Source organism: Raphanus sativus, chromosome 5 (genome assembly GCF_000801105.2).
Source record: "Raphanus sativus cultivar WK10039 chromosome 5, ASM80110v3, whole genome shotgun sequence".
Classification (NCBI taxonomy): Eukaryota; Viridiplantae; Streptophyta; class Magnoliopsida; order Brassicales; family Brassicaceae; genus Raphanus; species Raphanus sativus.
In genome coordinates this window covers 21176744-21189198 of record NC_079515.1, presented here as the reverse complement: position 1 = coordinate 21189198, position 12455 = coordinate 21176744, and the positions used below count along the sequence as shown (strand labels likewise).

Here is a 12455-nt window from a genome sequence, read left to right as displayed (position 1 = left end):
ATTTTTTTTTGCTAAAAAGGACAAATTATACATAAAACTATATAACAAGACAGAAAAATGACAAATTATTGTTAAAGTGGAATTGCCAAAATATTTGTTTGCTTATTTTTATATAAACTCATTCTTTCTCTTTTTATTAATCGGATCCGATCGGTAGAGTCAGCTACTTTATCATGTGACTTAATTAAGAAGATCACTTATTAGGGACCCAAAATCCCATGTTACAGTTTTAAACTAAGCCTAAAAGGCTACCTAATTGCATGCCGCCTCTGTATTGCATTATTACCCTTTTCTTGTACATTTAATAAATAGTTGAATATTTATTGGTAACATGGAAATATTCCAACATTTTTTTTTTTGACAAAAGGGCTATATTCCAACATATTTTCCTCTTAAGTCTTAACTATTCTCTGTGTATTACTACTTGTTTGACCAACGTATATGTTATTGAAGTCACTAAAAACCAAATAACAAAAATATACGTTGACCTCGAGATAGGCAGGTGCTGCTTGTTTTTGTTCATCGCATAATCTCACTTAGAAACCAAAATTGTGAAGATCATCACAGTACGTAATGACACATCCTACCTTAACCAATATTATGATGTAAATCTAAGTTCATTTTATTTTATCGGCACTCAAATGTTACATTTTCATAGTAATCGATGTGAAATGTGTATGGTGCAAAAGAAATGTGCAACATGAATTATTAAAATACAAATAAAGAAGAGAGGAAAAAGAAGGTGAGATGCAACTAACTAGCTCCATAACTGAAACGGTATGGAAATATAATGAATGATTGGAGTCAAATGGTTCCCTCAAAAAAGAAAAAAAAGCAAAGAAAATTGTGATAGTGAAAGATGGGAAGTCCATGTGAACACATGTTTCTCTGAATACCATCAACGTCAGGTGTCTTTTCTTTTTGGCACAACGTCAGGTGTTTTCTTGACCTTTGATGAACTCTTTTTTTTTACTGGTCAGCCCTTTAAATACGATCTGCATTTTCTGACCAAGGTAGTTTGAATTCATATTTTGCAGGTATTAATGAATGAGTTTTCTTATTACGTGGTATGAATATTAAGATTCATCCAGGTAAGTTTAGTTTGATCCGCTTAACTCGAACAAAATTTTATATTTGTATGATATGATCTGTATATTACAACTTAGTTTTAATCAAGGGGAATGGTTTAGTTTGGTTTTAAGCGTCATGCATTGTATCATACATAGTAGGCGTTACGTGGTAGTTAACAAATCTGATAGATAATCATTACAATAAATTACAATATGGTGAATGGTATTTAAAATATATACAGAAAATAGGCTTACGACTTACGAGTGGTGTGTGTTTTGATCGTATATGTGCTTTTGTGGTATGAATATGAGCAGAGCTATGTTTAGTTAATCCAAAGTCTAATACTAATTATATATAACCTGGATAGTAGTAGCTAATTATAGCAAAGACAGGGTGTTTAAAACTTTGATTGTCTTATAATTAAATGCTGAGGGAAACGAGTAAATGCTTAGTTTAAGTCTGTCTCCAAGATTCATGCAGATGTACATTGTATTTTGCCTCAAAATTTTGTAATCTCTCTTTTCACCCTTTATCTTAAGAGTATAATTCAGACATTTCAAATTCTTATGACTCAACTATTATTATTATTTTTGCTTCATTAATTAACAAAATATATTACAACAAAAAGGTGTTTATACGTGGTTCTCCATTGTCACTTGTGTCTTATTTTAAATTTTCCGATGTCATATCTTTAAGAGTTTACCCTAAAAGTTGACCCAAATAAATAAATAATTCTCTATACAAGTCAGTTCATGCATCTTATAAGCGTCTTTGGACCAAAAGACAAACCGGCTTGATCGTTAAGCATTCATGAGTAGTTATCTAAGTATTGCGGTTTTTGTTAAACGAAATTATTGGCCCAGTCAGTTGTCTCCGATGTCATAATAAATTCATATACTATACAAAACTTGTTTTACATAGATTAAATTCCGGCCTCAGGTTTCTTGACCGCAAGGCCGCAAGTAACAAGTCTTGAAAAGATGAGAGTGATTTAACCCTTTTGGATATACTAAAACAAAATGAAAGCTTTTGAGATCTCTACGAACTCGAGAGTAATATAGTCACATGTTCAAAGTCCTTTTCTTGCATGCAGTTGGAGATTTCATCGGTTTCCAAAAGGGATGATGTTGTGTTCACATATAATCATGAAACTATGCAATTTCTAGATTACCCTCTCGATTCCATCGACAAGATGTGAGATGATAATAGCAAACTCTTTGTATCGGTTCCATTAGTTTAATTAAACTGATCTTGTTTATTATATAATCTCGATTTCTAGGGATCAAAGAGAGAGAGAAAAAAAAGAAAGAAGCAAAGGCTGTTGGACATCTTAGTTGTTAATGGGCCAATTGTATACCCAATGGGTTTTATTTTATTAAAAGGGCGTTAAGTAGGCTACGCCTCCGTCTCCCTCCCTCCCTCCCTCCCTCCCTCCCTCCCTCCCTCACTAATGGCGGTTTCAGTTGTCTGATACCTAAAACGCCTCTGAAACGCGCCGTTACTAGAGCAACCGTTAACCTATCAACGCCGTTATCTACTATTCCCGCCGCAAGGAATCTCTTCACCGGAGGAGGATGTAATGGTGGTTAGTACACACAACACTGTTTTTGAGTTGTCATCATCTCTCTTTTTAAAAAAATTTGTATGAGCTGTTCATTTTGGGTATGAACTGTTGTATCTCTTTGTAATGATTAAAACTCTAATTTTTGTAGTAGGTGAGCAAGCAAGTAATCTTCACACGCTTACTCGTCCATTTCATCGTCTTCTCCGGGTAAAGTTTTCATCTTTTAAATGTTTTTTTTCCCGCAATTAAACGCTAAAACATTGATTTTTAAAGATTATATATATGTTTACAGACATCTCAATGTGCTGTTTCTCAGGGGAACCAATCATACAAGCCCGCTTTTCTAAGGGTCCAATCGATGAGCTATCAGTTTGTGGCTGATTCACATACACCTTCTCTGGATACTGAGGTACAAGATCGTATACACTCAAGATTTGGCTTTTCTGTGTTCGTTTCCCTACTCTACTACTCCTAGTGTAAGCTCAACCTATGTGTTTTTTTTTTTCAAAAACATCTTATAAATATTGAACTAGATATACTCTGAAATGTTTTTGTTCTCATTCAGTGCCTTGTACATCTCGGTAGATTCATATAAGCCAATCACAGAACTGATGTTTCTTTCTAATGATCCATGTACTATTTTGTTAGCAATGTCCTGAGAATTGATCGTGTGTAATGGGATGCATATTTTTTTCATTCTTGATGTAGGATGAGCAAGGTGTTGTGGATTCATCAAAGAAAGAAACCCTAGGAAGCATCAACTTGGAGAGAACATACCCAAGAAGGATAAAATTAACTTTCTTGTCAACACCGTAAGCTGAAAATTTGTAACACTCTAAAGCTAATATTCCTTTCTGCCTTTCTAACAGTCTTGTCGATGATAAGAATTATCCATATCCTTGTTGGTTTGTTGTTCTTATCTTGTATAAAAAACCCTCCTTAATACGAGCTGCTGGACTATGCAGCTACTTGATATAGAAGATGATAAAGAGGCGGTTTATGGAGCTCTAGACGCTTGGGTTGCTTGGGAACGCAATTTCCCCATTGCTTCCCTCAAAAGAGTTATAGCTATTCTTGAAAAGGAACATCAGTGGCATCGTATGGTTCAGGTTTGTGTTCACTCTCACCCTTCTTTTCTCTTATTTAGGAGGACTAGTGAACCATCAGTGATCAAATCAATACTGAAGTACGTACCCTCTTATTTGTAGGTAATAAAGTGGATCCTTAGCAAGGGACAAGGGAACACGATGGGGACATACGGACAGTTGATAAGGGCGTTGGATAAGGATCGTAGAGCAGAAGAGGCGCATGCTATCTGGCGTAAGAAGATCGGGCATGATCTTCACTCTGTGCCTTGGCAGCTATGCTTACAAATGATTCGCATTTATTTCCGGAACAACATGCTACAAGAGCTTGTTAAGGTATGTTAAGTCCTTCGTTTGCTGTTTTCTCTTAGGTAAAGTTATATATCTCCTCACCGTTCTGGTATCAAACTCGTGTTTGTTGGTGGGATTATGAAGTTGTTTAGGGATCTGGAGAGGTATGACCGTAAGCCTCCGGATAAACATATTGTGCAGTTAGTGGCGGATGCTTACGAGCTTTTAGGAATGGTTGAGGAGAAAGAAAGGGTTTTGGAGAAGTATAGCAGTCTTTTTCTCGGTGCAGGTTCAGATGACAATTCTAGAAGATCTTCAAGGAAGAAGAAGAAACCAGGTTTGTGCTGACTAGCCATCTAAAGCTATTTTCAAACGGTAGAAACATTAGATTCTTGGAGGGTAACATTTATTAAACTGTTTAAATTATAATTTTAGGAGTGATGAATCCTGAAGCAACCGTAGAAGATGCTAAGTTGCGAGAAGGGATCAAAGGAAATGTGGATAGTCACCAAGAATCAGAAGCTGGCAATGCAAACCGACATGCACTATAAGTTGTCTACTCTTGTGACTTGGTTCTGTTATTTTGTACGGTGCAATTCCATGTAAGATTACATGTGGTTTTCCACCATGTAAGATTAGATGTGGTTTTCCACTTGATTTGAAAGGCTTAGAGTGAAAACATATAACACACAAATCCATATATCAAAAGAACACAACGTGGTTCCATACTATTACACAACTTGAAAGTAAAAAAAAACACCTATTTAGATCGTGTAATTTATTATTCAAATAAACATCACATGAAAAACCAAGACGAGACTCTAAACGGGCATGTGGGTTCCAACACCGGCCTTGTGCTCGCCCGCATGAGTGCCTGGTACATGATGACCTTGACCTGTACCGTAATCAGTGTCTCTGTATCCAGGACCATACTTGCTACTGAATGTACCGGCATGAATCAGCAAGAGGTAGAGCAATTGCGTGAACGTCAGGATTATAATGAAGGCTTCAATCATCCTCAGTCTCCATCCCCTCCATCCTCCTATGTTTATCTGCTTGCACGCCAACCTTATTCCAGAAAAAAAAGGAATACTACATTATAAATCTGCATGCTGTTTACTATATAAACCATTTCAAGTCTATGATAACTTTATATATATATAACTTGTTCATATATTTATAGTATGCCCTTTTTAAATTTGTGGGAAAATGTCCATGAACTAGATTTGATAAATAAAACTTTTGGTAACAATATATGATAAATTTACCCCATGGCAAGAGCGGTAACGGCCCATGCAACGATAGAGGCAGACCCTGCGGCGGCAAGACTATCGTTCCTCCAGAACCTTATATGGTTACCTCCAGCCAACTTCGAGGCTATCCCTATAACAGCTGCTAAGATCGAGAAAGTCAGGAAGAATGGCGTTGCTCCGTTCCCTCCAAAACCTAATTAAATTTTTGATAGAAAGATCATATATTAGTAACAACCCAATGATTAAACATTTGTATAAACAGAGAGAGATGGAGAATTAGTCTACTTGGGTGGTTAGTTTGGCCGTTGATGTATTTATTAATACACCAACTTGCGAAACCAAGTACGATGAGGTACATAACCAGATTCAAGAACAGTAATGGTGCTGCTATGTTTCTTCCGACCGTCGCCATTTTTCGAATCCCTTGAAGCTCTCTGTGTTTTTTTACTTCTTTGTCACTCTTATCCAAATCCAAACAAAAGCTTTTACTTGTTCGGTGATGATCGAGTGTAACGAGCATGGTTATATAATCAAAGATTAGGGCGGTTTATTGGCGAAGAACACGTGTCATGCACAGAGGACCTTCAGTGTTCAGCTGGTTACAGGTGGTGGAACACGTGTCGTGAGGTTGTACCAAAGTGTTGGGTACTTGGATATATAACCAGTGTTGTCATCGAACTCGAATCTCCAAGTGCTTTAATTTATTTTATGTTATCCCCTTGCGCTTTTATTTTTATTAAATGTCGGAGGCTACCATATATTGGTAGTAAGTAAGTTTAATTTGTCAGCAATTGTTTAAAGCAACCGACTATCTTCAACGTGGCTTCTTATTCTTTGTTTAGTTTCTAAAGAAGGAAACTAACTTGCAGTCGAAGTTATATAATTAGTACTGGCCACAATAGTTCGTAAACTGGAGCTGCATAATAGGCAACCTTAGCTTCAGACCGTATATAATAGGTTAGGTTGTATCATCCAAGGTCAGGGCGTTAATGCAACTAGAAATACCTCTGACAATTGTGTTAATAATACGGACCGGAGAGAATTACAAATGTTGGTCCGGAATTTTTGGTATTTTCTTTTAGGAAAAACAGGTGTCTTCATATAACGATAACTGAGTATGTTTATGTGTAAACAAGTTTGTGAGGGTTAACATTGCTAACATTTCAGATCTTTTTCCTTTCTACTTCTTTTACATTTCGGACATTTTGTCTGTCTATGACACTATCATGATGACTGATGAGTATCTTCTGAGACTTGTAATGTTAAATGATCTTAAATAGCAGTAGTTATGAATCTTATGATAATCTAATATCTTTTTGAGGAGTAATGGTGTTTTATGATGTTTTGGAAGATGAAACTCCACCGGTTTTCTCAAGATCACGCGCTGTGTGGCGTTCTTGAAGGAAAATCCTCTTACGCCATTGATTATGATGATTATGATCCATTCTTTTTTTTTTCTTTTCTTCTACATTATGCTTTGAATATTTATTAGATCAATTCTATCGGATTAAAAAATGTTGCAAACATTTTTGTTGGTAAATATGATCTTCATAAACATTTTACTCTGTTTGTTGCAAGACGTTCTGACTTCGCGTTGATCGAAACACCAAAAGACAGTAGAAACATGGAAAATCATGGTAAGGAAAGTGAGTTTAATTCCTCAGGAATCAAGAAGAGCCACCACAAGGAAACAGAACTCTCATCACATTAGATAGCTTCAACTATTTACATATAAAAGACTATTCTCGCCGAGAAACAACTGGAAGAAAACGACCAAGAACTGAACTGACCTAAAGGAAAAAACCATATCCGAAATCTAGGATTAACATATCAAATCTAAGCTTCGACTTTTATGTATACTTATTGAGCAACTAGCCAAACCAAAAAACCATGTCAATGCCTAGCTTTTGAAGAGAAGCTAAGCAAGGTTGTTTCTTTGTCTATCCTTCTCTTCTTGATGTCTTGGAGCTGCTGCATTAAGAATGTTTCAATGCAGATTTTTTTTTTAATAAGTCGACAAGAGAAATAAAGAAACAAGAAGATGATGATCTTTTAAAACATACCAAGACCATTAGCTTCCGAGGTTCCCATGATCCGAAGCCTTTTAACCGAAGTGATAAACATTCTAACAACAAAAAGAAGGTGAAATGATTTAAGATCTTAATAGAGACTAATATATTCTAGCCATTTTCCGATTCTTACCTCCATGGAACATCACCTACAAGCATCCAATCTCCTTCCTTATCTTCGTAAGTGAGTACAAACTCTGATGATCCGTCTAAAAGTCTTAAAGGTCTCACCTTTTCCCCACAAGTAGCACCTGACCATTTTCAAGATATCAAATGTCAATCTCCCAACTCCATTGTCGAAAAAGATTATTAGTATAAGCAGTAGTACTGACCTGTCATTCCGAAGAACATTTCCTCAAGCGTCTGAGCCAAGTTTTCATAAGAAGAATGAGCTCTCATATCCACTTTCCTGCCTATACCAACTCCATCCTTGTTCACTTTCACAAACCCTGAACCATGAACTGAGACATCTTTAGGCTCATCCTTATTCTTCTGCTTCACCTCTTCTCCTTCCGCTTTGGCAGCCTTCACAGCTTGGTGGTTAACCAAACTGTTCATCCTGTGTGACCCAACTGGTGGCCATCCCACAACCTGACTGCTAACAACAAAGTTCACTCCTTTACTCCCTCCCCAATCATTAATACTATGAAGCTAATCTTTAGCATAATCATTAATTTTGCAACATTTCGAATACTTAAGTTCTGATTCAAGGAATGCTATAACAAACCAAAAAAGTTGTGAGCTTTATTGATTAAAGGAAAAAAAGGAAGAACCTTGAACGAGGAGGAGATGCTCCCTGGTGAGAGGAAGAGTCAGCAGCTCGTTTAGACCCAACAGAAGGAAAATCCTTAGCCGTCAGAATCCTCCCACGCTCTCTCCACGCGCCGCTGCCGAGGCTGAGCCCTAGTCCCAGTCCCAGCTCCAGCTCATTCTCAGCCGGGAGAAGATTACTCTTCCCTAGCTCCAGTTCTGAACCACCACCACGCATGTTAATTGAGAATCCAAAGATGTTAAAGGGAGAGAGGTCTTTCAAAGAACCGTCCAAGAGAAGAGGCTTGAGGACACAGATGATGACAAAAGAAGAGCGCGTGTGTATTTAGGGTTTTCTTCTGTCTTTTATTTGAGAGAGAGACACAAAGAGATGATGAAAGCAGAGTATCGGAGAGAGCTGGGACCCATCTGTCTTGTAATGACCATTACCAACATAATGCCTATTTCTCTAACCAAAGTCTTGTCTTTTGTTTAAATATTAATTTCTCATACTTTAACTTCCCCGACATTCATCAAACCTGTCGTGCTCTCGTTGCGTTATTGCTGGTTCAAGCAGAGCTACAGAAAGAGAGTCCCAAGAACCTTGTTTACAGTTGTGTGCAATAAACAAATTGTTATAATATTGGCTAACGTTTTTATTTGGTTCCCACTTGTATTTGTTTTTGATGTAAAATGCTGCTATACATATTGTAGAGTAATGCTTTCGGATGTGAAGTCATTGTTTTAAGGACATCATTATTATAAAATCGTGGTGATTAGATATTCATCATCATGATGTTTGATGATCCTTTGAAAACTTTTTGCAGATGCAATTGGCTTTGTGGAAATAAAACTTTTAATCAAAATCATTATCAAGGGAGTACAATAGTCCCATGCTCTGATCGATCGATCTGGTGGAGATTAAAATCATTACTGAGTGGGGCTACATGGTTGTATCATTTATGAAACAAATATGTTTAGTTATGGGCCTTATGGCTTGATTTTTATGTTTTTCAAATATATTGATCCATCTCTGTATCTTTAGCCCAGAGACTTTGGTCTTTTTCAGTTTACCGTAAAGTCTGATTAATTACAAAAAAATATCTTGACATTTTAGGACAACCTCATTGAAGGTTTTAGGAAAGTATCTAAGCATAAAAAATAAAAAAAAACTAGTAAAAAAATGTGAGAAAAAGAGAGTGAAATAGGCTTGCGAAAAGCTCAACAAAAATGTTAAAGATATTTTGATGCGATGTGTCACAAGGTGATTTGTTCGTTTCATCTTTATGATTAAAAATTTAATTATTAATTACATTGTATTAAAACTAATAATATTTGTAACAAAAATGTTACATTGTGATTATTATTGTTCACTAATAATATTTAATTATTAATTATATACTAACTAATAAAAATGCTCTTATAGTGGGTTAATTACCAACATATTTAGCACTAATAGATAAACTAAATTATAACATACATATGAAATGCTGAGATCCCTATATTCAAATAAACTCAGTATATTAAGTTATGAATAGTAGTTTTTTTTTTAAAGAATGTGAATAGTAGTTTTATGTTGCATTCATTCGTGTATAAAGTTTTACTCTGATACTATCACAGTTTTCTCTAGTTTGCAAACATTTTCTTTTTCTTTTTAATAATGTAAAACAAGATTAGCACGCACCATATGAGATAATTCATCAACAGTGATAAGATTAACATTTCTTTTACTAGAAACACTGTTGCATAATTCACTCCCGCTCCTTTTCACCTTCTCATCCCCCAAAAGAAAAATAAATAATAACATCAATCGGTCCAAAAAAACATTGAACATAAATAAAATCATAAAGAGCTCAAATCATCAGCAGAGTATGTGCGGTGCACGCGACCACCACCCCCACCTTTCTTCGACTCATCAGCAGCACCACCACCTCCGCCGCCGCATACGAAACTGCATTCCACGCCGCAAATTTTACTGAAACACGAGAAAAGACCGTTACCTTCGGAACTATGACGGCGGTTAACGTTTTTCCCCGCCGGAGTTTTCCGTCTAGAACTTCTTCCTCCGTTGGCACCACCACCACCGGCGGCATAAACAACCGAACCGTCGTAATCTGTGCTGCTTACTTGGCTTGACCCAATGTCGTACAGCGGCGGTAGCTCCGTCCTCCACATCTCGAGCTTCGAACGCGCTCCTTCGATGCTAGAGTCGTCGACGCTCCAGTCACTGAGTATCGAGCTTTCCGTCTCGTGAGATTTATCTTTCGCTTCCGAGTCTGTCATGATCCTCCTCCCGGCTAGGTTTGACCTCATCGGTGTACCGTAATCGTGATGAGCCGACTTCATCGGTGTAGCCTTGTAGTTCGAACGTATCGGAGTGGAGCCAACGATGTTGGACCTCCTTGGAGTTGTTCCGTACATGTTGGACCGTCTCGGAGTCTGCATGGGAGTTAGTTCGACCATGTTGGGACGCATCGGTGACATTCCGACGATGTTTGATCTCATTGGAGTTGATCTAATACCACCTCCGTTATTAGGTTGTTGCATGGGAGTTGACGATACGATGTTTGATCTCAACGGTGTTCCGTGTCTTGATAAGTACGGTGAAGCTCTGCCTCGGTTATAGTCTTTAACCTGTCTCTGTTTCTCGTGCATTGGTGTCTTTCTCGGCGTTTTACGTGACTGATGATACGAACCGTAAGTCGTAGGAGGTTCTTGACTCGCTACCAAGTTTGGTTTCACCCTCGTTGATGGTTCTGTGAGATCTGACGAGTCGTATCTCTGCCTCGGAACGTTACGTGTGTCGCTTGGAGGTGTGTAAGCGTCGTCAGAGTCCGTCGTGGTTGGTACAGCTTCAGATTCGCTGCTCGCAACTGCACTCGCTGGCTTTCTGGTAGCCAAACGGCTCCTTTCAGCTCTGCTTAAAAGATCAGAAACAACCATCGAGCTCGTATCACTCTTCGTACGACGTAGCTCCGGCCTCGAGACAACAGACTGGAACTGCCTCGAGGTCGTGGGAGACTGTGGATTCTTAGAGCTCCCTTTGTTGCTGTTCAGATGCAAATGCTGTAGGTGACGATCCTCTTCACCAAGCAAGTCTCTATACCCCACGGCAGACGAGTCCATATGCGTGTAAAGCGGCATGCTTCTCATGGAACCATCGAGCACTCCAACACCGATATTCAATATCCCCTGAGGTCGGCCCGAGGTGCGACGAACTTGAAGCGCTACGAATCTCATCCCCTGGGTGGGTGGCGTGCGACGGTACTCGTTGTTGCTGGTTCTGTATCCTGGACGACGGTTGGGTGGGATGAGGTTGCTGATCAGGACACGGACCGTGCCTACGTGGACGTCTCTGAACCAATGCAAGGCGTAGATTTCGATGACCACGGCGGATGTGTCGGCGTAGAGGAACTCTTCGTTGACTCTGAATACGAATTTGTCGTTCCACGTTGGGTTTGCTCCGCCGTTGTAGTCAACGCGCGTGGTGAGTTTACGTTCGGAGTGGACCCATGCAACAGCGTATGTCTTCATCTTGCGGGCGACAGGAGCTAAGTCTTGAGCTGAGATTATGTTCAGCTCTAGGAGCTGAAACGATGGAAACATCATCGACATTGTGATCAAAGAGTTTGTATTTTCAATTCAATGTTTTTTTTTTGGATGCATTTTTTTTTTGGGGAGGAGGTGTGAAAGAGGAGGAGAATTGCGAGAGGAACAATTAGATGTTTCTCTCTCTCGCAATTCTTGATTCTTGATTCTGAGAAGTCGGATGGTGAATGAAGAAGAGGTAGATTGTTTGGTCAATGGTGGGAGCAAGGTAATAATAGCCATTCCTTTTTTTGTTTGTTTAATTTTGGGTTTGTATTTCTGAGAAAGACAACGAATGAGTCTATTAGGAGGAGAAGTGCGGTGTGTCTTTAGCTGACGTTTGCTTTTATTAGGAGATGACTCCTAAGAATCAAGTTGGCACCAACGTTTACGTGTTTTTTGCTGCATGGCTAAAACAAGAATAAGAATTGGTGTGAATAGTGTGAAAACAGTCTCAGATGATGACAGAGGAGTAAAGATTGCTTATATGCGAAATTATACAATGGCCAAAAATAGATCATATAGCCCCTAGGATTATATACTATCAAAGATTATATAGTCACATAATTTGTTTTAAACAAATCATCAACCCAAGTCCAGAAAGGAGTGATCGTGTAAAGTTAACTTTACAGTTCTACAATAGAAAGAAAGTAAACTCGAGAGAGAAATTTGAAGAAAAAAAAATAGTTAAGTGGTGGTTGGTACTTTGCCGTTTTCCCGGGAAAATCTTATCCACATGTCTTGACTGAGAGTCACTTAAACTGCCTTCGTTCGGTCGTTGTCT

At 38.2% G+C, this 12455-nt stretch overlaps 4 protein-coding genes across 5 annotated transcripts; 1 reads left to right on the top strand and 3 right to left on the bottom strand.

Annotated features, from left to right (window-relative positions):
• The first annotated feature begins 2090 nt into the window (after positions 1–2090).
• LOC108834556 (uncharacterized) lies at positions 2091–4742 on the top strand. The gene is given in 11 exon segments (XM_056985777.1): positions 2091–2123; positions 2165–2265; positions 2454–2656; positions 2787–2842; positions 2928–3044; positions 3344–3374; positions 3377–3447; positions 3601–3744; positions 3844–4056; positions 4156–4348; positions 4447–4742. Coding segments are annotated over 11 exon segments (1278 nt in total). The 3' UTR covers positions 4563–4742.
• A 49-nt stretch (positions 4743–4791) lies between these two features.
• LOC108860623 (membrane protein PM19L-like) lies at positions 4792–5759 on the bottom strand. The gene is made up of 3 exons (XM_018634489.2): positions 5550–5759; positions 5280–5457; positions 4792–5079 (listed from the first exon to the last, which is right to left on the bottom strand). The coding sequence occupies exons 1-3, from the start codon at positions 5674–5676 to the stop codon at positions 4833–4835; spliced, it is 552 nt and encodes a 183-aa protein (XP_018489991.1). The 5' UTR covers positions 5677–5759; the 3' UTR covers positions 4792–4832.
• Positions 5760–6951: 1192 nt separating this feature from the next.
• LOC108859233 (auxin-responsive protein IAA12) lies at positions 6952–8505 on the bottom strand. Of its 2 annotated transcripts, none has more exons than XM_018633116.2 (5): positions 8107–8505; positions 7666–7928; positions 7467–7584; positions 7328–7389; positions 6952–7232 (listed from the first exon to the last, which is right to left on the bottom strand). In XM_018633116.2, the coding sequence occupies exons 1-5, from the start codon at positions 8319–8321 to the stop codon at positions 7183–7185; spliced, it is 708 nt and encodes a 235-aa protein (XP_018488618.2). In that variant the 5' UTR covers positions 8322–8505; the 3' UTR covers positions 6952–7182. The 2 variants fall into 2 exon arrangements, with proteins under 2 accessions (XP_018488618.2, XP_018488617.2); XM_018633115.2 differs by having other exon boundaries at positions 6952–7235; positions 8107–8502.
• A 1271-nt stretch (positions 8506–9776) lies between these two features.
• Positions 9777–12285, bottom strand: LOC108860496 (uncharacterized). Its single transcript, XM_018634364.2, has one exon. It carries the CDS (start codon positions 11696–11698, stop codon positions 9926–9928), a length of 1773 nt encoding a protein of 590 aa, XP_018489866.1. The 5' UTR covers positions 11699–12285; the 3' UTR covers positions 9777–9925.
• Between the last annotated feature and the right edge of the window lie 170 nt (positions 12286–12455).